This window comes from Anopheles moucheti, chromosome 3, assembly GCF_943734755.1.
Source record: "Anopheles moucheti chromosome 3, idAnoMoucSN_F20_07, whole genome shotgun sequence".
Lineage (NCBI taxonomy): Eukaryota > Metazoa > Arthropoda > Insecta > Diptera > Culicidae > Anopheles > Anopheles moucheti.
The window spans coordinates 59,702,922-59,729,785 of NC_069141.1; the positions used below are offsets into that span (position 1 = coordinate 59,702,922).

General features: G+C 44.2%; 1 protein-coding gene across 1 annotated transcript in view; it reads left to right on the top strand.

Moving 5' to 3' along the window:
* Positions 1-11,210: 11,210 nt before the first annotated feature.
* Positions 11,211-26,864, top strand: part of LOC128303499 (tyrosine-protein kinase Dnt) — a 55,341-nt gene continuing 39,687 nt past the window's right edge. The window contains exons 1-2 of the mRNA XM_053040474.1: positions 11,211-11,364; positions 24,264-24,391. Of these exons, the coding sequence (XP_052896434.1) occupies positions 11,211-11,364; positions 24,264-24,391 (282 nt within the window). The remainder of the gene's footprint in view (positions 11,365-24,263; positions 24,392-26,864) is intronic.

Here is a 26,864-nt window from a genome sequence, read left to right on the forward strand (position 1 = left end):
CCATCTTGTCCGCCATCTTGGTCCGCCATCTTGGCCGCCATCTTGGCCGCCATCTTGGTCCGCCATCTTGTCCGCCATCTTGGCCGCCATCTTGTCCGCAATCTTGTCCGCCATCTTGTCCGCCATCTTGTCCGCCATCTTGGCCGCCATCTTGTCCGCCATCTTGGCCGCCATCTTGTCCGCCATCTTGTCCGCCATCTTGGTCCGCCATCTTTGCCGCCATCTTGGCCGCCATCTTGGTCCGCCATCTTGTCCGCCATCTTGGCCGCCATCTTGGCCGCCATCTTGGTCCGCCATCTTGTCCGCCATCTTGGCCGCCATCTTGGTTCGCCATCTTGTCCGCCATCTTGACCGCCATATTGTCCGCCATCTTGTCCGCCATCTTGTCCGCCATCTTGGCCGCCATCTTGGTCCGCCATCTTGTCCGCCATCTTGGCCGCCATCTTGGTCCGCCATCTTGTCCGCCATTTTGGCCGCCATCTTGGTCCGCCATCTTGGCCGCCATCTTGTCCGTCATCTTGTCCGCCATCTTGTCCGCCATCTTAGTCCGCCATCTTGTCCGCCATCTTGGCCGCCATCTTGGCCGCCATCTTGGCCGCCATCTTGGCCGCCATCTTGGCCGCCATCTAGTCCGCCATCTTTGCCGCCATCCTTGCCGCCATCTTGGTCCGCCATCTTGTCCGCCATCTTGGCCGCCATCTTGGTCCGCCATCTTGCCGCCATTTTGGCCGCCATCTTGGTCCGCCATCTTGGCCGCCATCTTGTCCGTCATCTTGTCCGCCATCTTGTCCGCCATCTTAGTCCGCCATCTTGTCCGCCATCTTGGCCGCCATCTTGTCCGCCATCTTGGCCGCCATCTTGTCCGCCATCTTAGTCCGCCATCTTGGCCGCCATCTTGTCCGCCATCTTGATCCGCCATCTTGTCCGCCATCTTAGTCCGCCATCTTGTCCGCCATCTTGTCCGCCATCTTGTCCGCCATCTTAGTCCGCCATCTTGGCCGCCATCTTGGTCCGCAATCTTGTCCGCCATCTTGTCCGCCATCTTGTCCGCCATGTTGGCCGCCATCTTGGCCGCCATTTTGTCCGCCATCTTGGCCGCCATCTTGTCCGCCATCTTGTCCGCCATCTTGGCCGCCATTTTGAACGCCATCTTGGCCGCCGTATTGTCCGCCATCTTGTCCGCCATCTTGGCCGCCATCTTGGTCCGCCATCTTGTCCGCCATCTTGGCCGCCATCTTGGCCGCCATCTTGGCCGCCATCTTGGCCGCCATCTTGGCCGCCATCTTGGCCGCCATCTTGGCCGCCATCTTGTCCGCCATCTTGGTCCGCCATCTTGTCCGCCATCTTGGTCCGCCATCTTGTCCGCCATCTTGGCCGCCATATTGTCCGCCATCTTGGCCGCCATCTTGGTCCGCCATCTTGTCCGCCATCTTGTCCGCCATCTTGTCCGCCATCTTGTCCGCCATCTTGTCCGCCATCTTGTCCGCCATCTTGTGTCCTCCATCTTGGCCGCCATCTTGGTCCGCCATCTTTGCCGCCATCTTGGCCGCCATCTTGGTCCGCCATCTTGTCCGCCATCTTGGCCGCCATCTTGGTCCGCCATCTTGTCCGCCATCTTGACCGCCATATTGTCCGCCATCTTGTCCGCCATCTTGTCCGCCATCTTGGCCGCCATCTTGGCCGCCATCTCGGCCGCCATCTTGTCCGCCATCTTGTCCGCCATCTTGGCCGCCATCTTGTCCGCCATTTTGGCCGCCATCTTGGTCCGCCATCTTGGCCGCCATCTTGTCCGCCATCTTGTCCGCCATCTTGTCCGCCATCTTGATCCGCCATCTTGTCCGCCATCTTGTCCGCCATCTTGGTCCGCCATCTTTGCCGCCATCTTGGCCGCCATCTTGGTCCGCCATCTTGTCCGCCATCTTGGCCGCCATCTTGGCCGCCATCTTGTCCGCCATCTTGTCCGCCATCTTGGCCGCCATCTTGGCCGCCATCTTGTCCGCAATCTTGTCCGCCATATTGTCCGCCATCTTGTCCGCCATCTTGGCCGCCATCTTGTCCGCCATCTTGACCGCCATCTAGTCCGCCATCTTGGCCGCCATCTTGGTCCGCCATCTTGTCCGCCATCTTGTCCGCCATCTTGACCGCCATCTAGTCCGCCATCTTGTCCGCCATCTTGGCCGCCATCTTGGCCGCCATCTTGTCCGCCATCTTGTCCGCCATTTTGGCCGCCATCTTGGTCCGCCATCTTGGCCGCCATCTTGTCCGCCATCTTGTCCGCCATCTTGTCCGCCATCTTGATCCGCCATCTTGTCCGCCATCTTGTCCGCCATCTTGATCCGCCATCTTGTCCGCCATCTTGTCCGCCATCTTAGTCCGCCATCTTGTCCGCCATCTTGTCCGCCATCTTAGTCCGCCATTTTGGCCGCCATCTTGATCCGCTATCTTGTCCGCCATCTTGGCCGCCATCTTGATCCGCTATCTTGTCCGCCATCTTGGCCGCCATCTTTGCCGCCATCTTGGCCGCCATCTTTGCCGCCATCATGGTCCGCCATCTTGGTCCGCCATCTTGGCCGCCATCTTGGTCCGCCATCTTGGCCGCCATCTTGTCCGCCATCTTGGCCGCCATCTTGGCCGCCATCTTGGCCGCCATCTTAGTCCGCCATCTTGTCCGCCATCTTGGCCGCCATCTTGGCCGCCATCTTGATCCGCCATCTTGGTCCGCCATCTTGGCCGCCATCTTGTCCGCCATCTTGGTCCGCCATCTTGGCCGCCATCTTGTCCGCCATCTTGGCCGCCATCTTGTCCGCCATCTTGGTTCGCCATCTTGTCCGCCATCTTGTCCGCCATCTTGGTCCGCCATCTTGGACGCCATCTTGGCCACCATCTCGGCCGCCATCTTGGCCGCCATCTTGTCCGCCATTTTGGCCGCCATCTTGTCCGCCATCTTGGCCGCCATCTTGTCCGCCATCTTGTCCGCCATCTTTGCCGCCATCTTGTTCGCCATCTTGATCCGCCATCTTGGCCGCCATCTTGTCCGCCATCTTGGTCCGCCATCTTTGCCGCCATCTTGTGTCCGCCATCTTGGCCGCCATCTTGTGTCCGCCATCTTGGCCGCCATCTTGTGTCCGCCATCTTGGCCGCCATCTTGTCCGCCATATTGGTCGCCATCGTGGGTGGGAAGGGGGTGAGGGGGATGGAAGATGTTACCTCTTGAGCAACATGCTCTCCTGGTATCGGAAATCTGAAAACAGCTGGTTTGTATGAAAAGTTAGTGTATAAACATTGCATACTTTACGGCGGAAAATTGGTTGCAAAGTTAGTGTATAAACATTGCATACCTTACGGCGCAGTACGAGGAGCTACCTCTTCCGTGGATGCTCTCCTGGTACTATACATTCGGAAACTGGTAGTTTTCGCAGAATTTTTTCACGACCAACGGGAAAGTTAGTGTTTAAACATTGCATACCTTTCGGCGGTTTTCGAGCAAAATTGCTGCATAATTTTACTCGACCAACGGGAAAGTTAGTGTTTAAATATTGCATACCTTTCGGCGCTTTTCGACCAAAATTGCTGTACAAGGTGATCTCTTCCGTGGATGCTTTCCTGATATCGGAAATCGGAAAACAGCTGGTTTAGAATGGAATTTCGTACCAACCGACGGAAAGTTTGAGCGAGATGAAGGATGCTTTCCGTTTTATTGATCTTCCTTACATTAGCGATCGTTCTCACGTGTTTGATAGTATGCAATAGCAATTGTGATGGGCAAATTTGTCGCATGCTGCAGATGTCTCCTCTGGAAAAACATGCGCTCCTGATATCGGAAATCTGAAAACAATTGTGTGCGCGTCAACGGTATAGTGGTTTTCCCGTTTGACCAGTTGATTTGGTCATTGGACAAATTTGTCAACTCTCGTGGCCCTGCACATATTAATGTGAATTTCGATCGTTCGCTTGATCTTCGCGTATGAAGTTTGATGCTACAATTTTAGGTCGGTTGTCCGTGCGTCAAGAAATCCAAGAATTTCTGGGCCGATCTCTTTGCTCATTGTGAAGACACTTGCGATCATTTCGTCACATTTATACTTGCACATTTACATTAGTATGAAACACACTATGTGCTCCTCAGGCACAATTTGATAGTCAGTAGCAAATTATAGGTTTACAACACCACAAAGCACTCACTAATTTTTCTCAAACAAACTGAGTTTTCAATGCAAAAAAAACGAGACCGCTTTCAGCACGCACGACAATGTTTTAGCAATACTACTATGATAGGTTCTTCACTGAATACATCGTTTTTATATCAATGCATACTTGAAGTATCTTTTTTCGTGTTCTTTTTTTAATTTAGATCAACGATTTCGCGGTGATGATCTTCAACCGTATGGATTTAGAATTGGAAATTTTAGAACAATTTCAGTCTAACAACGATGCAAATGTTACCGAGATTACAACAATGTAGTTTGAACAGAATTCTACACGGGGATTTGATGAAGTGTTTGGACAGTTTGGGATGGGTGGACATAAGCTGGACCTACAATCCAGCTTCGAATAAGTAATAATCAAGAAAGACAGAAATGGTATTCCAAGAACCATGAGGTATGAAATATCAAACGGAAAAGAGAGTTCTAATGATTGCAATATGATGTTATTCATATTCTATGACAATGCTAGCTATTTCGTAGTACACTGACAGATTGTGTTGGTTATAACATCAATACCGGCTTGCAAACTTGCAGAAATTGTGACAATCGAAATACTAAACACAATACTCCATCACAATACTGTTTCGAAACACGCAGGCTGGACATTTTCACGGTTCAATCGGGGAGAGAAAACAATTCCTACCACGAGTATCGCAATGGCAATAGGTTGCGAATATTGCGGAAGTGAAAACTAGCATCTAACGGTAGGATCATTTACGAGCAGATGAAAAAATCCCGTTCAAGAAATAGAATACGTGAATAGGTTGAAGTAAAAGGGAATATAAGGGTTCACGGGGCGGTCAGATGGTGTATTGGTAGCGCAGCCGGTCTGCACAAGACAGGACCACGGAAAAATGTCATTTGGACCACCAAACCTCCGTACGCAGGTCTGACTATCCTATGGGTAAATAAAGTAAAAATAAAAATAGAAATGGTAGGTTTAAACATCCTAAAGATGTCGTGCCGATAAAGAAGAAGGAGTTTGAATACACTGCATACTTCTCTTGCGTAGCCGTGTAACCGGGCCGATATAGCTAATCAAATAAAAACAAATTATCTAATTAAGGATATAGAAAATCTAAGGATATTTTCGATCAATTGTTTACCTTTTAAATTAGATTTTGTGCTATAAATTAACTCTGCCTCTAAATTTCCAAAAATCGCACAATCGGCACAAGTTGTTTGGGGCCCTCAACACGGCGAGGCCCTAGGCGACCGTCTACTCCGCCTACCGTATGATCCGCCGCTGGCAGAGTACCTTAGTATGATCGTAACTTAGGATAATAATGTAAGCAATGGCCCAATCAATGGATCTGAAGGCACATTATAGTTGGGAAATCGTACCTACTGTAGACTCCAAAAACTCCTACGGGAACACAACAAAAAGACACAAAGAGGGAAATTGGGTATGAAAAAATGGAATAGGATGAATGAATAATAACAGGCTGACATCAAGAAAACGGTTATGGAAAGGTTTTAATGAATCATTGTGCTTGAACACATTGGACAAAACCTTGAAATTTGTTGTTCAAAAACGGATAATTCTAGTTATAATGAGTCTGTTCACACAGGATAACATAGCATGAGCTAGCTATATCAACATCATGTAACAGAAGATTGGAGATGAAAATTACGTCTTGTGTGAAGATTTTTTGTTTCGAGCACCACACGATACATTAACTGAAAACGAACATATTACTATATTACCCTAATTAATCTAGTAGTCCTTGACAACGCTCTCGACATTTTCAAGCGATCGGTGCCCCTCCAATCGTTGGTAGTATTTGTGAGCAGGGTATATAAATCAAGGTGTGTGTGGGTCAAAGGCGAATCAAGTTGCTGGGTGGTCCTAAGCCGAACGTTAGTTGACGGCCCCACTAGCAGTTGCATAACTCCTCACATCAACCGACCTGAAGTTTTTTTTATCGATGAAACCCCATTGAGCGGGGCCACTACTGATGTAAACTATTTTCGGCGAATCTTCAACGTCATTATACCAACTAGGTTCTAGGGGTGTCTCTCGTTCTACAGCCTCTTGAAGCTCAGGAACCCCCGGGGTCGCTCAGCACGCTCTATGGATGATCCCCCTCTGATAAGGATAATGAACCGCGAGCTAGCTGAGCTGTTCATCGAAGCACACATCCTGAATTTGGTCGAGCCAGGAAGGATAAGATGGCAGGGGCGTGTGATGAGGATGCCGGTCTCATGCCCTACCAAGAAAGTGCTCACCAGCGTCCCATTCGGCATGAGGCGTAGAGAAGCACAGCAAGCTCGTGGGCGAACCACCTGGAGCTTGACCTATCGGAGATTGGATCTAGTCGTAGGAGGTAAAGCCGCCTTGGAGACTGAAATTCCTGGAAACGGATTGGTGACCTGACCATGTCAGCACTATCAACGGACTATGAGTGGAGAAGCAGCTCCTTGAGAACCTTTGGAGAATAAAAACAACCCTCTAAGAAACATCCTAACGGATTAAGTTAAACAAAATTTCATTCAATCATTGAGTCAACGTGCCAAAAATACCTCAACAATAATGATCTGCGCCACTGCGTCCATTTTGTTGAATAAAAATTTCTAGCACTTGATAACAGTTGATAATAAAAGGTATTCATCTAACATTCAGCAGGGTCAAGCTTACATTAGACCAAAGCGTGCATAAAAATCTATCGTAGAAAATAAAAATGCGCCTTCTTCCTTACACTAGCGATCGTTCTCACGAGTTTAATAGTATGCAATAGCAATATTGATGGGTAAATTTGTCCAAAGCTGCAGATGTCACCACTTGAAAAACATGCTCTCCTGGTATCGGAAATCTGAAAACAATTGTGTGCGCGGCTATGGTATAGTGGTTTTCACAGTTGACCAGCTGATTTGGTCATTGAACAAATTTGTCAGCATTTTGTCAACTCTCGTGGCCCTGCACCTAATGGATCAAAGAATGCTATAAAACATAATCAATTGTTGAAGTAGTTCAGTAAGTAGAAGCTCACCACAGAAATCAACCGTTAATTTTTGTTCATCGCCTTAAACATCGACGTGAGCGAATGATCATGGAGGTAGTCTTTCAACAAAAAAACTTGACCTAGCATTTTAGTTTTCAAATGCTAAAAGCTATGCAAATCTAACCGACTGTGCATAATACAAATTATTATTATTATATAAAATTTGCGTTGTTTGTTTAATGGGATACACAATGTTAATCATTCCACTATATAATAAATAAACAAAAAAATCGAAAGTCACAACTTAGTAACTCGCTCATTCGGTATTGCAAAATGTATGACAGCCTGACTACCCCTCACAATGCATCAGAGAATGAGCGATCTCCCGCCAGGATATGCAATATATACGCGGCATATTTACGTGGAGTAATTTGATTGGATGAATTTCCCTCTGCATTCGGCTCCATCTGGGGATCATTCTCATTGATAAAGGCACCACTATCTGTGTTTGTCCCCGTGCTCGATTGTTTCAGCTGTCTTCCATGAGTCCAACCGGCTTCACCCCGTGGAAACAGGATCGGGTACTGTAGTGGACACATCATCAGATTGGTCTCATACACTGGCCTTAAGGATCCTGTATAACTGAAGAAGTATATCTGAATGTTGCATGGCGAATATCCCGGAAGCACAGCGAGCGAACCAATTCGATGGCAAAGTGTTCCTTGGATGCTGTAGTTGTAAATTCCACCACGTATGATTGTAGTTCCATTTAGAAGAGTACAGGTACAGTGGTAACTGGTGTTGGTGGTGATATAGCCGGTTCCGATATTGTATTCGAAGATGGTGATGGCCCTGACGGACTATTTGAAGAAGATGATTAGGGGCGGCCCAGCGGCGGATCAAACGGTAGGCGGAGTAGGCCCCTTCTTACTGCGCTTTTCGCCTTGTCTCATTTCAAGTCACCTCAGTGTCCCCCTTCCCTCTTGTATCGTTTTTAAAATTAGAGGTCCCAACTATAATTCCGCCCTGGGCCTCCAAGGGGATTCATCCTACACTGCGGAGCAGATTATTTATATAAAATTTATTTTAAAAGTAAAAACTGTCCTGGAGGTACACTACTCGTAGCGGATCGAGGATACTCCTGTACGTCGAATTTCTTTATAAGTCAAATGCGGGAAAAAAGTTTCTAGAGTCAACTTCTTCAGTTGATTGTAATACACTCAAAGTTTGCAGGAGTCTTGTTGAAAGATAATATTAATAATCATAAAATAAATACTATTCATCCTAATAATAATTATTAGGCATCAGTTCTCTAGAATTTTCTACTTTGAGCTAATTACGCTGTAAAATTTCAAGATAATTCGGTCTATATGCATTTAATTCGTATGGATTTGTATATTTTGGAGATCCTATCTCCTCCTAGTCGACTTTAAATCTAAGACTTTAAAAAAACAACTGCATTAACGATTAATTACACAAAATTTCTAGTCTTCCAAATAGAATAACTAACTTTAAAAAAATTTTACATTAAAAAAACAACTGCAACTTGACGATAAATTACACAAAATCTAATCTAACCTAAACCAAACAAATTCGCTGTAAAAATTCCCTTGAGTTGCTGAAGCACAGTAAAGTAAATATTTTTCAATTATTAAGCAAAGTATATTTAATGCACAGCAGAGAAATAATATTTATAGCGCTATATTGTTACAAGTTCTCACATTCCCAAACGTCGCTTTACAAGCTATTGCAATGCTGAATTCTTGAACATGCAAATTAAATTTCATTCTGCCCCTGTTTTAGCTCACCCTTTTCTAACAAACTATCCCTAGAACAAACACACACAAAAAAAAACGGTCAATTCAAGTTTTTTGCTGTTTTGTTGTTTGTAAATATGCATTATTTATCCACTTCAAAACGCACGTCGAACAAAAAAAAACACAAGGGTGTCACCAATCCGGCAACGAAACACCACCCACCCCATGCAGTTCATCTCATTTTACACCACTAGCCACACACCCAACACACACAGCGGGGCATGCTAATGTACCGCCGGCACATTCTCCGGTGTGCGATTTGCCATGCCGTTTTAACACCAAACCGAGCGAAAATGCCGGAAACCTGACACGTGCTTTTTTGCCACCCTTCCAGGAATTTGCCTTATTCGCTCAACCTACAACCGTCAGCAATGTGTACGATGTAAACACGAGCAACATTCTGGCTGCGAGCAGCATTTATTACTTCGGTAAGGAACGGCCGGTTTAGCCGGCGAAATGGGGTTTGCCGATTGAAAGTGTTCTAAAATCCGCCGATGGAGGCGCCCGGTTGGTCGTTGAATCAACAAGTTTGCAACAACGGGTTCTCCGGCCGTGATGCGTGTTTTTGGGAATGCAATCGCACTCGCGAAGGGGAAAAATCGTACGGTTGCGCATGCGCCAACGCACCGCCCGGACCGTATCCTTCGTGTCCTGGTGCGGTTCGTCGCTGGGTCGGAATGTTTGTTCGTGTCAGTTGCAAACGTCACGCGGATACGGAACGTCACGTTTCTTGTTGCGTCCTTCAGGTGTTCCAACACTAGAAGCAAACAGTGCCGGTAAGGGGGGTTTTTATTTTGTATCTGTGGCTGTGTGAGAGTGTTTTTTTTCTATCAATTTCTATCGAATCGAATTGTGACAAAACGGAGGTGTCGATCGGAGTAGCAATTGCGGTTCGGCAAACAGATTCCCGACCGTGAAGTCGGTTTTTAAAGTGTGATGGAGTGTGAGATTAAAGTACCTTCGAAGAAAGTAGCCGGATGGTTTTATCGTTTCCTTGACAACGGAATTCATGGGTTTTTCCATTTAAAGAACCCCAATTTGATCGATTCGCAGTAATGGTGATGGGATGTGGGATCTTCATCGACTTACTCACCCGGTGAAGCTCGACTTGAATTTCCTTGTGAAACCATATTTTTCAATCAAATTACACGGACAGGCAAATTAATCATGCCCACAGTTGCGTGTCCGTGTACGTACACGCATTAATATCTAATTGCGTACAGGCGAAAACAACCAGATGAGCACCGGGAACTCGTCGACCGGGTGCCGGCACTGCACTCCGACACTGCACTTTCCCTGCGCGTCAACGTGCGATGAGCGAGTGAGTGAGAAATAATTCATTACGTGAAATTCGGCTGGATGCGCCAAACAGGATATCATCGGGCTCGTTTGTCCCAACTCCCGGGGCAGTACTGGGCTCTATCCCTCCAGACAGTATCACGGATTCGGATTATGTGCTCGAATGAAATGATGGTAATTAAAATTTCAAAATTTTAATCCAATCGTGATGAATATTCATCAGGCAGTGGCAGGCAGGCAGAGCCCAGAGCCCAGACAACAGTGACAGTGTGTGCGTAATTGCGGACGCAAACGTGCCGTCCTATCGGTGTGTGCCGTTCCGCTATCGGGAAGTGGTCTCCACTGGGCGATAAAAGCCCTCGGATGTGGGGACGGGTATTTCGAGAGACCCTAAGTGATCCCTTGTTGGCCGGTAATTAGTTGGCGCGATTGTGATGAGTGCTGAATGTGTCCAGAATTAGGTGTTTGCCGAAGGTTTATCAACCTTAAAGTGAAGATTTCCATGTTTCCATGTGTTGTGAAAATAGCATGTCCAATTGTTTGTTTCAATTTTTATCGCAGCAAGCAGTTTGCTCTACAGTGGTTCCAGTGGAATATTGTTGTGCTCCGGCAAAGTAGGCAATGAATTCCTTCCGTGTTTTACTCTTGCTGTGACAAGTGTTTTGCTTCCCAGGATGAAAAGGTCCCTGTGCCATTCCTACCCTACCTTATAGCTCCGATATACAGCGGTGCATCGTCGTGTTCTTTTCTGCTGATCGTGTGCACTACCACTACTACTACTACACCTACCACCACTGCTTTCATCACTGTCCCATCCGCTAGCTGATGCCGAACCGCGTTGCCATGGTTGCATCCTGCCGGAGAAGCTAGAATGCGTGTACGGTCGCTGTTGTGAGAGTGCCTTTCACGTTTGTTTGTGTCGTGTGGGAGCGGCAGGAACAGAAACCATGGCCCTGCGGCGACCGCTCCGTAGCGTCATCGGGACGTCCCTCGTCGTCTGGCGGTTGCTATTGGTGACGGTTCTGCTCTGTGGATTACCCAGCCCGGTTACCGGCTACTTCGATCTCTTTCTCAACCACTCGGAAGTGATCAAACTGATGGGTAAGTTTTGCCGAGCGAGAGAGATTTCATGTACTTCCGTACATGCGGAGGCTAATTGAAACAGTCAAGCAAATTCGAGCGACCGAAGTTCAAAACAACGCCCAATCGTCGCCCACAACAATTACAGCGATTTTGCTCGGGTCAGGTAGCAACTGTTAACCTTCACCATTAACCCTTCGACCCTTTTTACCTCGCTGGCTGATCTCAGTTCTCAAGGGTGAAACAATCAGCAACAACTTTGTGGTGACTACCCTAAACCCCGCAAATCACCGCAGAAAATAAATCTTGCCACCCAAGACCCCTTTCGACCAGCTTCGGCATGCACCGTAAATGGAAATCAATCAAGCAAACGTACAACCATTTTCATAACTTTGATTTCCTTTACCCCGTGCCTCAGCTATTCCCCTCTTCCCTTCACACACACACCCACCCACACACACACGTGGCCGTGAGTGTTTTCTAAAAAGATGAAAGGGAAATTAATGTTAAGGGACGGAATTCAACCGGACGGTCCGAGTGCTTAGTTTTGGGGCCGGGTTTTAGCGACTGGATCCCTAGAGATGGGGAACAGGGTTGGGTTGGCGCATTTCCTGCCCATCAGGGGAAACCCTTTAACCCTCCGGTACGGTCTTGAAAGCATTAGCCGGCGCGATGGTGTGCCCACCCTACGGTGCCGGACGCATGGAAAACAAGGAAACGATAAATCTTTTCTGCCCGATAGAGTTGTTTACTTTTATCGGAATGTTTGGAGCGCGGAGACATGATGGAATGTTTTGTTTCCATAATGTTTTTTATGGCGAGTTTGGTTTACCACAAGGACAGTCGTTGGATTTTTTTATTCATTACTATCGAGTATCGAACATTTTTACTAAAATTCTAATAACCTCAGGGTTACTATTTGTTTGTGCTCATAAACATAATTAAAAGCGTCTTATGATTCAACCCTGACCTGCAATTGTGCAAGATAAGACTGTTTAATTCCTACCCAAATTACTTTCCACCCGGACCGAGGCCAAACAAAGGCGTACTGTATATTTAAGCCTAAAGTTTGCCTTCCACTGCGCAAGATAATCTTTTCAGTTTTCCAGGATTTAGGTTCACAAAAATCCGTTCCCTACCAGACCGATGCCACCAATGCGCCCCTTTCGCAAACGAGGAAGCGAAAAGGACACTTCCCAGAAATTTAACTTCACACTTAATAACTCGTTACGGGTGAGGAATTATTTATAGCAGCCGGACGCAAATGAATCGTTTGCTGCATAAATTACGCCTAATCAATATTCATCAGCCCATCCCCCCCAGACCACCATCATCGTCTGTGGAATCGGTACGGCACGCCATCTGAACCGATTCCCATCATTATCGACGGCACCCGTTAAAGCTCGTTGACCACACAAAACACGCACACACACACATGCGATGTGCACAATGCCCCCCCACCCCTCCATCCCCCCACCACCCCACCCCTTCCTTCCTTTATCTCGCGATGTCCACGCGATGGGCTAACGGATGCTAATAGTCCTTACCACAAACACATTTTGCTGTTGCCGACGGGACAAAATTAAGCATTCAAACACAAAAATCGTTTTGTGAGCAAGTGGTTCCGACAGCAGTGATCCTCCCCTCCCAAAGGGGCACTTAATGTATACCGCAGGCCACAGGATAACATCGCATTTAGTACGGTCGGAATGAGACAAAAAAATGGGAGCTAAGTATCGGTACCGATTGCGTACTTCCAAGCGGGCTAGTAGTGTAGGAAAAGTATATCTGCTTTTGGTTTATTTAGTAGATGGATGGGTAAAGCCTTTTGCAAAATCGGAGGTGATTTATGAAACTTGATACCATGTGCCTTTGAAGGATAATGGATTGATTTAAGACTTTTTACTAAACGTTTTCAATGCAATGCACCAGAGAGTTGGGTGTACAAATGAGTTCGAGAAGTTTTAATGTCATTTGTCGGCTTCAGTTAGTTAGGGAAAGCTGCTGGTAAATACTATACATTTTAAATATGATTATAAGGCTTACCTTTATGGTGTATTTTATATTGCTAACGTGACAACAATATAACGCATTTTTTATTTTAATTATATTGGAATATTGGAATAAATTCAGATAGTCTTCCAAATTTGCCAAATTTATTATTGACTAAAGTTGTGCTTATGAACGGCTTGTGAGTATTGGTGGCACCGGTCTTCACACGACAGGACTGGGACAAAATCGCATTCCGACCAATCCTCCCGTACGCAGGATTGGCAATCCAGCCAGGGGTAAATAAAGCCAAAGATAGCCAGAGGTGGCAGGTCTCTTGAGGTTGTTCTTGGTGATACTTAATAATAAAAGTTAACTTATTTTAGTGCTTTGCCAGTTTGAGATGTAGTCCATGCTCTCTCTAAAGCTGTTTATGGTTTACAATTGCCAATTTTGTTTCAGAAGATGTTTTGAACGCTCCAGATCGTCACAGAAGCTTGAGGATATGAATCTAGAGCCAATGCTTATTGAAGATCGTTAACCTCGAAAAATATCCCTGCAACTATCAAACATTTCGAGCGAAGGACACTTCATGTAATTCGGCAAGACTTTTTCCATCGTTTAAAGGGAATACAATGTTGATCGTGATCGTGGGAAAATGGATACCAAAAGAGTTGAAGCCACGAGATGTTAAAAGCTCTTGGGTCATTTGTAAGAAACAGCTCTAAAGGTAACAGCTAGGGGATTTTTCTTAAGAATATTGTGACTGGAAGATTGAACCACTTTCTCAAGATAGCTCTAAGCGTCAGGAAATCGGATGGATACCTCGGCTATGCCTCATCATCTGATGAATGCTCATGGTCAGGAGATCATGCTAATTATTTGGTGAGAGCAGCAGGGATCATAATCTATTATGAGCAGCTGTAAGCAAACGAATTTACAAAGCTGGATTTATCAACGACAGTTGATGTGTTTGAGGCACGAGAAAGTTATTCTACAACAGGAGTTCCGGGGGTTAAAACATACTTATAAATGATTAAAGGTGTATCCTAACGAATTGTTCTTGCCAAAATATTATCGGTTCCGGTTTATGGAAACTGATCTAGTTGAACTCTTTTCCCATTTTACGACGTTAAATATAGGATCGATACATGCATCAGTGAGAGAACCATTCTTTTTTTTCGTAATGTGATCCGAGTTTCCGGGCAGATGTGAATGAGATGTGCGAGTGATTGAAAAAAGGAGTAGAAAACAATGGAAAATATGTTAATGCAAGAATAAATACAACGGTATCGAGTACATAAGTCGTCAATGTTTGATTAAAAACGCCATGCACTCAGTTGTGTTCCCTGGAATTTTTTTTCACGCAACACGATTAACAGTATGTTTAATAGCTATCGTATTAATTAATAGACGATAATTATAATATTAAAGTTATGGTCGAACAGGCATCACAATAAAACCTTTTCTAAAGTAATTTTGAATCCCCAACCTATCAATGGCGTGCGTGTGGGCGCCATCGTTAACCACTAAAAATGGCAGCTACGGTTCCGCGTATCTCAAGAAGTCGATTTTGCGCGCACAGTAGCAACGATTCGTTGATAATCGCTATCAACGTTCTGCTTCATGCGCCAACAATGAACAGGTGTTTTGTGATACAATCGCGCTAACGACTCGTGTTGGGAAAATGGCACCGGAAAGCACAACAAATCGTTTGCGATGCTTAAGCGCCGGTGGTGGTGGTGGTGGTGGCGAAACAAAAATTTAAATGAAGAAAGTGGTGCGGGCAAAGTAAAGTACGTTACGCAAGGTGATAACGAGACGCGACAATAAAATTGTCAAACCATTAAGGAAGGGAAGGAAAACATTATGGGCACAGTTACTGATGCCATTCGCATGATTGTTGTGCCGTTTACTTCCGTAAAGGATCTCCCACCATTAATTTGATTGGTTTGCAGCTAAGCAAATATCATACGCAATGCAATAGCCTTTAATGTAAGGTTTCACATTGAAATAAAAAAAGTATCACAAAAATCTGCAAACGATGTAAATTATGGGGTTTTTTTTTGCCAACAACTAAATCCTTGCGTCGGGTTGCTGTAAGATCGTAAAGAACATCTCCTAGCGGAAGACACGGTCCGCATTGAAATGACTGCATTAAACGCCATCCTATCCTAGTCGGCAAGTCTCAATTTTCTTAAAAGGGCCCCTCCATAACATTCATCCAATCGTTATCGATTTCCCGCAACAAACCACACGCGTCGTCGTCATGTGTGTAACTAGCGTAAACACTTGCTCCACATATATTTTATGGCCATTTGTCAGGGCCGGACGGGGATCGTGCCGACGAGAGTGATGCGTGAGCTGTTAACACAAAACCTGCCAAACCGGAAATGACATTACACGGCGTTGCAGATCAGGGAAATGGGCTCGGGTTGGCGGTCCGTTATGATTATGCCGCTGCACCACACACTCGCCATGGTGACATGGCGTGCGAGTTCCGTATTTATACGTAAACGCATATTGCCCGCAGTAATGAATCAGTTGAAAAATATAATTTTTACAGACATATTCATGCAAACATATTGCTTTTTGTGGGCAAGTTAGAACAGATAGGAATTGGGATGCTTTTGACAGAATTCAGTGCGCTTGTTACATCTTTAAAGATAGCATAATTCCTTCCCTCACATCCTGTTGTAGTATGAGAACAGGCAGAAAAAAGCAAAACAAAACAAAAAAAAATCCTCTTGCTGTGATAATGACAACGCGGCTTTCGTGATGATGCCCAGTTATCTGGGCGAAATTTTGCCACGAGCTCATAATTTCATGATTGCTTTCGGCAAGCGCTGCTAGAGCGAAGTCAATTGACCAGACAACATTTGATCACGAAGCGCTGTGGAGGGAAGCACCGAAAGGATAAGGGACTGCACATGGCTCAATGGAGGACACTTGTTTATGATTTGTATGACGCGTTATGGTTGAAAATACAATATTAAACGGATTTTTTTTTGTTGGGGCTCTTTTCTTTCAATATTTGATTGCGACTCACGATGGGGAAAGAAAAAGGATCTTTCTTTTTCGGGATTTCATTATTCCGTGTTCCATCAATTGAAGCAAATTTGTCCGATTTACAACGGCGTTCCGGCGTTCCGGAGAGGAAAAACATATTCAATGTCTTCCCAAAAACACGGATCACCATACTGCAATGCGACTTTCCCGTCAACAGTCAGCTTACAGCCGCAGGGCGGGAGGAAAACGAAACCCATTCCCAACAGTCTCGATTATTGTCTGCGTTTTTTTTTTCCTTTGGCCCTGGCGGACAGGCTGCTCCCGAACGTCGTACATCTTATTTCACCATAAATCGACATAAATGTCACTTGAAATCAATTTATTATCCGCCAATATTTATTGGCATGACGAAAATGGCGTCCCCGTAAACCAGCCACCTCAGCCAGCCAGCCTCCTCGGTGCAGTGTATGAAAAATCCTTAAGTCTTTTGAGATCTTGCGACTTGGATGTAGACTAGCAAGAGAAAGAGCAAAAAAAAAAAAAAAAGAATGTTAATACCGGCCACCGGAAGCTTCTTTTGTAAAGATGCGTTGCAGTGTAGTGGGATACGCGTGCACTGCTGGGCGAGGTAGGAAATTATTTTCGTGGAAATTGATTTTTCTTCGCTCACATCTTGTTTTCTGATCATATGTGGCACCGTTGTGGCAGCACATACATACGGTTTCGCAGGACAATTTGAAACTTATCGTGTGGAATGATTTAGTGGTCTGGTAGTTTGTTGCTTTTCAGTGTAAATTGTATTTATGAAAATCATATGTCTTGTTGCGCCATACTTGATGATCGTAACATTAGCAATCGAGGAATAACAACGGGGATGTAGCGGCAGGATTGTCTTATGCCAGCAAGTCGGAACCGTTAGTAATAATAGTTTATTTAAACATAAATATAAGTGTTTGGTTTAGTTTGTGTGTGGTCCTTCTCTTTTCGAAGCTAAACATTGTTGGAGAAGATCCTCCGTTTAAGACTATCCATTTCAGATATCAGTCTGTAGCATCTCATAGATACGTAGTGGACATTGGCAATCTCCAGTAACATTTTTTGTAAGTCCAGACCATATCCTCTTTCGTGGCATGTTTGAGGTTCTAGTTAAATTGTTACCATCATACCTTTCAAATATGTTAGTAAACCAAATCTTATCCAATTCTTTAGTGAAGGAGATTTAATTTTCACTTATCCTCATTCGTCAAGGAATTTTCTTCGAGAAAAAATGGTGTCACAATCATCAACCATCCATTGTCAAGTAGATCTATTCGAAAGATTCAGATTACATCAAACTCTTGTTAGCTCTTGATTCTGTTCAATACATTCTTTATTCTGGTTAGATATTGCTATCAGATCATGCCTGATGTCAGGGTCTTCCTGACATGATAGACCAAACCAGAATTTTGGTCACTTTTTAAAATTTAAAGAATATAGTTTATAATCATGAAATAATCGCTAATGAGTGTATATTGTATACGGTGTACAAACACACATGTCCTGTATGTGTGCTATGACGATGGATTTATGAAAGTCCTTTAAAGCTCTCCAGATGGACAGAAGAGTCGTGATAGGTCCTAATTGACCAGGACGTTGGATTGATAGCGTTAATAACTCCAGAAAGGTCAGAATAATGTATTGCCTTGATCATGAATGTTCCAGCTTCCTCATACAGTTGGCCAAGACTTTGAAGTAACTGTAGCGCCATCACTTGGGATTAGTGATGGACGGGATGTCGTCCATACTTGATGTCCCAGATTGCTGATTAGTTGTCCAAATTCTGAACATTTTTACACTGACCCTTGACCGTCTTATATTGACCATTTGATGAAAATCATAACATTTCCCACCTGTGATCATCGATAGCATGCTAAAATATAACCTTTGAGACACTCAACCTCAAGAGTGTTTGCCTACCATTACTTGTTTTTAGATTGTGGGTTTGGAAAAGCTGTAAGGAATACTTCAGGTGGCGACTGGTAGATGTGGATTAATGTTATTTATGTCGCAGAAGTTCTCTTAGTCCTTGTTAATCTTATTAACTGCTGATTGTTGAGCTTGTTTTGCATGACATAGGTTAGACTTTAATAAAATGAAAGAATCGCTTTTCTGGAAAGAAATGTGGAACAGAAAAATATCCTCTAGTTAATTAAATTAATTCTTAAAGCTTTCCCTGTTTAAAGTGCTGCCTGATGTGTGCTAGATCTCCCAAAGGCGAGAACAAAAGCCCTCACACAGTACGCTGTTTGACACAGAACGCTAAATTATGACCCAAAATTTGGCTCTTCCATAAAGCATCACACACATTTCGCTGCCATTTGCCCCACATTCACGACAGCGGCGCAACTATGCCATACTCATGCACTGTGTCATGCTGGAGTTTTATATATCATCATCGTTCCGTGTCACTAAGCATGACATCTCGAAAATGTCACTTTACTCTATGCAAAGCGTTCCAACAATGGTACCGGGTGTGGACAAAATGCAGCCATCTTGGAAAGGGTCAGCATGTGAGAGGAGTTTCCCCCAACGAGAATAAAACAAAATAAATCTAATACACACACTCTAACGCTTGTACAATCAATGTATTTCTACCGTAAACCTTTGCTGTAGTTATATCTTACATACATAATCACTGCCGGTCATTCGGTTGCTTCGAAAGCGCATCAGACACCGACCGGCCCGGGACGCTTTTCAATCGACCCTTCTCGCAATGCCCGGTCAAATGGGAAAGTTTGTTTAGGGGCACGAGCGCGCTGCAAGCTCTGTGTCATCATGCTAAAATCACAGCGGATGTTTGTGTTGGATGGGTCCAAAATTTATCTTGCACCATCGTGACAGTTCGTGAATTATGAAGCATGGCGCGGCTGCTGCAACACGGCCGCCGGATCGTTTAGCGACGGGCCGATGTTGGCCTAGCCGTGTGGCTCGTGTAGCAGTAGTAGTAGTAGTTGCTGTGATGAATTTGTGTCCATCCAACCGAACTAACGATTCTGCCGGGTGAAGGAGATGATGTGCTCCGTTGCTGGGAAGAAGGGCACTATTATACGGTAGTCGGTCTCAGCATGACCGAGAAGCTTTTGAGGAGATGATTCTAGACAAGAACTGATTGTTAGTTTTGCGTAAATTACATGCAATGTTATTCTTTAAGAATGAAGAGCTTTAGGGGGAGTTGATGGGTGATTTTAGAATACGGTGTCATCAGCAAGATCATGTCTGGGGTCTGGGAGAATAGTCTCTCCCAAATAAAAAAAAACGGAACTAAAGCTAACTGGCAATGAACCAAACTGGTATCTTATTATGCAAACAGAACTTATGATAATTCGTACCAATGCTTTTGTGTCCATCAAACTGTGTCAGAAAAAAATAAATGTTGTGCAACTTGCTTGCCATTCAACTTCCTGAGGCAAACGGCTGCCACTATAGGCAGCATGCCAACACGAACGAGTGGAATGCATAATTTCCCCTGAGGACTGAGCGCTCGCTGCCCGTACGGGAGCCATACCTTCAATACGTTCTGTCGCCACACACGGCGGCCATACAGAAAGTTTCCACACTGTTTCCATACACACACTCAGCTAGACCCCAACTGTACTTGCTATTCTTCTGTAAATCTTAACGCCGTAAGATAAAAACACCAACTACCACCAGCAAATAGAGCCCATTAAACGTTATCTAAATGCAATTTATGAAACAGGAACAGTGACGACACAAAATCCGACCCCAAGCACCGAAATCCAACCATGATAGGCAGGAAGGTGGCACTCTTCTCTAGCCAACAGCGTTTGGCCAAACCCACTCATGTGCGCGGGTTTTCGAGCCCTTCGAGCCATAACTGGAGGATGAGATACGGTGATGTACATTTGTTCTTCCGAGGAGAAAAAACGGAAAAGTAGACAAAACAAGAACAACCGAAAAAATGCCAAACCTTTTATGCAACGTTGAAATTTTATGAACTTTCACTGAAGAGATCCTTTCGTGCTTTTTTGTGTATTGGTGCCCGAAGTTTTTGGCGCATTTTCTTCACTGCTCCCTCGCTAGGATGGGGTGTTTTTTTAAAGGAAGATTTTTGCTTCACGCATCATAAACGCAATCTGAATATTTCATGCAGTTCGTTCGCGTTTTCGTTTTTTTCAACTTTTGCCCAACAACTCCGTTCTGTTCCGTTTCTGTCTGTTCTAGTTTATTTGTGGAGTTTGGGTGTGATGGCTGCGGGATGATGTGAGCGTTTTTCCCTGTTTCACCTTCTTCGCTGTCTCTTCGAGCTGGGTTTTTTTGTATTTGCTGGGGTTGTTTTCTTCCTCAGTTGGGCGCCCACTCGGGCTGCATGCGTACATGCAAAACAATGATTTTAAAAAATGATCAAACGTAAATAAACGGTTTCCACCATTTTTTTTTGGTGGACCACCTCCACGCTCTCGGATGCTTGACAACCGGTGCCGCCGGCTAGCGTTTCTTTTATGCGGTGCGCGCGGTAAAAATAAAAATAAAACAACAAAATGGTAAAGCTTTGATGTTGTACCCGTGGCCACGGGTATATGCATTTGACAGTGCGCTTATTGCGAAGATTTTGTGTGTATGGAAAAACTCAAACCCGACACTCATCACACGACGTGTCTACCGTTTTGGCAGCATCTTAAGCGTAAGCACGTTGTGACCATTCAGGGTCATTAAAACTGAAAACGTTCAAATTTGTAGCTCATTTTTTGAAAAACCATTGTTTTTATCTCGCTTTCAAAGGTTAATGGCTGATCATATCCTAAACCATACTTTAATGATCACTTCCCTTTTAAGCATTGTTTCGCTAAAATTGCTTTATTTATTCTGCTCTTGTGGCTGTGTTTGGTTAAGTAATTTGTGTTCAAAATTGAAAGGATTTGCCCGGAACAGCTTCCGAAGGGAAAGACTGTTCCATCACCGATAAGGAGCTAATTTCGGGTCCAATAATTCCATATTACTTTCCTGCGACTCGTTTTTCCAGGTCTCCCGTAGCAACAAACCGCCCTTCGTATGAAGCGGCACACTTTGCCGGAATTATTTCAAACATTCCAACATTTGGATGGTGCGCTTAAAATCTTTCTTCCCTTCAGCTTTTTTTTTTTGTTCGTGGTCCACATTTGCCAGCTAATTCCCTGCCCCGACCCTCATAGAAAAAAGGCATTGCGAGTAAAAACTGTACCCTAAATCCCTCTTCCGTTCTACATGACTCGCAATAATAAAAAACCGAACCCAAAGTACCGAGGGATGAGGGATATTTCTTCTCGGGTGGCATCTATTTTTCTCCCCTGCACCGCGCACACAGCAACAGCAAACGGCATGGCAAGATGGCTCAAATCAAAGTTGCTGCCTTTTGTACATTTCCGGTGTACTCACACCCCCCCCAAAAACGGTTAAATCCCAATCTCCTGCAGGGGTTGTTGAATGCCTTGGTTCCCATTTTTAGCTTTTGTTTAATTTCAATCCAACCATCCCGAGTTACTTTCGCGCCCCCTCGCGATAAGACTTTGGCGCACGGTTGGTCCTTTTTCCCACCGGCTCAACCTCAACCTCGACTCGCTCGCTCGCACTTTTGAGTTTGCAATTCGCTGCTGCTGATTCGGGTGCGTGTGCATTCGGTTGGAAATATCTCGCTTGAGCCACTGCCACATCTTTTCGCCAATATACATATACATCCCTCCACTCCGCCGGGTAAAAACATCGGTCGGTGCCAGACGCCAGATAAGTTTTTGTGGGATTTGCCTTCCCGCCTTCGATAGCGAGCAGTGTATTCTAGGTTGAATACGTCCCCCAGGTTTTAGCACGTCTTCATCCTTCTGCCCGGCCAGCTTTCCGAATGCTCACGCCCAAGCAAAAAGGACACAAAACTTGCGATATCTTGCCACCGCACGGCTGCTGTATATGCTCTTGCCACCGCCAGCCAGCACGAACCAAACAGCAGAAAGGGTTCTATATTCAATTTTCATGATAAATAAAATTGATAGTGGCGTCTGAGTGTTCCGGAAGCTGACTGACTGAATGGTTTCACGAAGTCCAAATGACGAGCCGGCACACATTCAGCATTCGCTGCAAAACTTTTACCCGAGGCCCCCCCGAAGCACGATAATTGCATTCCGGTGCGAATGTTTCGCAATTTCTCACATTGTGCCCGCTTCACCAGTGGCTGTGAGGGTGGCCACTTTCCAATCCATTCCACAGCGGATGGACTCATGTGACGGAGGAACACATTTTATCAATATGGTAATAGTTGGTGCAAAAGTTGGTCACTTAACATAATTTCCATCATATCGTCCTGCTTCCTTCCCGTGTGTGTGTGTGGTTAGCGTCCCGGTAGCGTCATTGCGGTCCAAACCACATCACTTTGCTTGATTCATTTTCAAATGCTTGTGCTGCGCAGCGAAATTATACAGCACACGGTGTGGATAAGCTGGGAAGAAAGTTTAAGTCCGTTCTGTTCCAGCGCTGCTGGAGAAAGTTTTACTACCGATGATGAAGGAAAGTAAAAGCAAGGCGAGATGGAGTGTGGGGTTTAATGTGGGACAACCTAGTGTAGGTTGTTGTTTATTCACTTATCCACTATTCGCTTGTATACTTCACGATGAAGTTAAAATTCATAAACATTGCGAACATATTTCAAATTTGTCGTACATATTTTAAATTTTAAACATTTCTTTACCACTTTTATTAGTCACTCTGTAGTTTTAACTTGTTTCGGGAATATTTATGGCACTTTTATGGCTGAAACATGGGTGACTAATTGTATACCATTTTCTCATTATGCGATTACTATTTTTAAATAAAAGGGCTTCAGCATTCCAGCTTCTGCTGAACTAAAACTCATTTCACATTATTTTAAGTCTGGAAACCCACTCACTTCTTGTTGCGTATTTTATTCAATGTTAAGACATGTATGCAATCGCATCACACACAGCAATTCCATTTGCCATTCGCTTAATTCCTTCCGTAACACCATTATATAGCGAGTGTGTAATGAACTTTCCCCAACTACACCCAGGCTGTATGTGTGCCTTTCATAAGGAAATGAGAAATTTCGAGTCAAGATTCATCGCAACTTTCGGTCGCCTCGCCGTCACTTGCCGTCACACCCAGTGCGGTTGTGTAGTGTCCCGAATTTCCTTGCCCGTGCTAAATTACCAAACCCTCCGCCAACTCTCCGATGTATGGTGTACGAGCCTGGGACACAACACAGCACCGTTCACACGTTTTGTTGCTTAATCAACTGAGACATGTTCTGCTGCTGCCTGCCACATTCCACATACGTGTGTCGTTTGTCATTCTATTTTATGGTACCGATGTAACGTCTGCATGTAACGCGCATTTCCGACAGTTTTACCAAAAGCTGAGTGTTGCTGATTCGACCCGAATCTAAAAGCAAGCTTACCCCACCAACACCGGATACGATCTGTTGCTGCCAGCACAACCATAACCCTTCCGTTGCGGGTTGACGTGAGCTTCAGCCCGGGTAGGACGTCGCTAACAATTACGCAAGGCCCGCACGTCTGGCATGGTGGCCCCGTCAGCGAGGGAACGCCCGTGCCTTTCGGAAAGCTTTCGGAACCTCATTACCTGCTAACAAGGGGTTAGATATTTTATTTTAATTACGTTCGAAAAATGGGTAGTGCCCGAAACACAAAGACTACTTAATCCTCGCGCACCCTGCTTTCCCGGTACCATTTTGCCATGTTTTTCACTCTCTGTGGTGGTGAATGTAGCATTTTTCGTCATATTGCAGTCGTGTAGTGTTTTACTCACGTGTTGTATTTGCTGTGTACACCTTGTACAACGTTTACCATTTGTTGATTTTTGTTTTACATTTTGAGAAAGTATATTTAATTGTACATTGTTTTCTTTCTTTTCTCTTGCAGGTATCGAGGCCGATCTTTTTTACGTTCGCGATGGTGCCGTCAATGACTACGCCATGAGTTTCGTAGTACCGATGAAGCCAGGCATTGATTTTTTACGGTTTTCATGGCAAAGTCGTACGGCGTATCCGGTGAGTAAATGATCGACGAATAATTAACTTAATGAAGAGATATTTTGAAGTAGTATAGAAGTGTTCATTGTGTAAGGTAGTCCATGGGTTAATAGCCGTCTTTGTGAAGAAATAGAGTTTATGAAACACGATGTTATCGAGGTGCATTTGTAACAATCAATCTACAACTTTATTGTCCTTTTTAATAACACGATAAACAAATGGGTTCAATCGAAAAAACGAACTCTTATTAAATTTAGGATTCTCGGACTATTATTTTTTCGGAATTTAGGACAAATCAGACTCTTATTGATTTATTTATTTATTTTTTACGACTAATCATTTTTAAGCTATGCTTTTTAACACCTTTTCATAGAACCTTACTTTAATTAACAATAAGCGATAATGGTTTACAATTTTCCCTGACACAACTGCTCCTTGCATCTAGACAGACTCAAGTGATAACATTTTCAGCTATCATAGCAACTCCCAGAACAAAATATATAGATTATTTTCATATGTGCTTCATACGAGTCGAGTACGAGATGACTTCAACTGGGATCCTTTAAATTAGACAGATATACCACGTCATTTCTGCACTATAATTTGTGTATAATATTTTTATTGGACTAGATCGTTCTGTATGCTATGACAAAATTATCCAATCAGGGCCTAACGAATTTAATTACAGGGTATCTCACAATTCTTTGACAGTTTCCAATCACTTTTTGAATTCATCCTGAGATTTTTTGACTGCGTCTCATATATTTTTGAATACGTCCCACAATTTTTTGACTGCGTCCCATCAATTTTTGAATTCGTCCCGAGGTTTTTAGACGGTTTCCCACATATTTTTGAATTCGTCTCAAGGTTTTTAGACGGTTTCCCGTATATTTTTGAATTCATTTCGAGGTTTTTTTGATTGGGTCGGTCCGGTGATCTATAGGTATCCGCCCCGGTCTTCACACGACAGAACCAGTCCAAAATCCCATTCAGATCAATTTTCTGTACACAGGACAGACTATCCAACTACGGATAAATAGAAACAAAAAAAGCCAGAAATTATAGGCCTCTAGGCCTCTTGAGGTTGTTGTGCCGGTACACAAGAAAGAAAGATGTTTACGGTGAATCAAGCATTGGTGATGAGCTTGACGGTAAAATCTCTGCGGATTGTTAACACGCTAACCAAGCAGCTCATCCGCAGCGGTCGATTTTCTCTAAACTTTTTTCTCCTTAAAAATGATATACGGAAGCCAGCGGTTTTCCATGAATGCATCTAAACCTGTGCCTTTTCTCTCCCTTATCTGTGGTTCAATACAATTGCAGGATACTGTGGTTAAGTGAAAGACAATTTATTTAAAGTAGCATTCAAAAATATATGGGAAACCGTTAAAAAACCTCGGAACGAATTCAAAAATATATGGGAAACCGTCAAAAAACCTCGGGACGAATTCAAAAATTGGTGGGACGCAGTCAAAAAATTGTAAGACGCATTCAAAAATTGATGGGACGCAGTCAAAAAATCTCGTTACGGATTCAAAAATATCTAGGACGCAGTCAAACAACCATGGGAAACTGTCAAAAAATTGTGGGATACCCTGTAAATGTAGAATTTTTAAGCTAAAAATTTATCTTAGCTCAGAGATAGAGGGATGAGAGAGGGCAGAGATCATCTCTGAAAATAGTCCTATATGTGGGTCTTTATTAGTAATGGTATCAGAATACTTGGACTGTGGACTTATAACTGTCTTTAATCTGTGATATAATATATTCGCAACTAGTGCAAAAGAGCATATCTCTTCTCCAGTATGGTTGTCGATGCTCTCGTCTTAACCTAGATATATGAAGTTGAAGTTGGACATTCCCAATTAGACATATGTTAACACAGCTTCTGGTGGCGCCACCATCAATGATTGTCTTAATAATCTCCAACCCGTTAATTTTTGATTGATGATCAAATCTCTGGTAAGCTTACATGAGACTCCTAAAGTCAATGTTATTTATTTCATTAACTGAATCAGAGTTGTTTGAATAGAATTATGCAAGGTGGTCTATATGAAGAACTTTCTAGCGAGTTGAAGAGATGTAAATCGAACTCATCATTCTAGCGCTAAGAGTGCATTCCACTCCACTGATGGTAGCTGTTAAGAGCTCTGGGAGAGTTAGTTTTCTTCTTTAGTAACACTACGACCCCTAGGGATCTATCCTTGCCTATTCTGCCCATGGAGAGTACTGCAGCTTCCAGTTAATTTGTAGCAAACATTTCCATCGATTAAATGTCTCGGAAAATTTTAACTTATTTCTGAACAGCTTTGAAGAATAAGGAATTTCTTGTGGTACCCGGAAAAAAATGTTTGATATTCTATCCTCATCGGCTCAGCGATGATACGATAACAAAAAATACAGCCAAAAAAAAGCGAGCGTTCTTCCTTCGTACGGCACATTTTGCTATTCACCACACTCGAGTGCAATGATGCGATAGCCGATCGAAGTG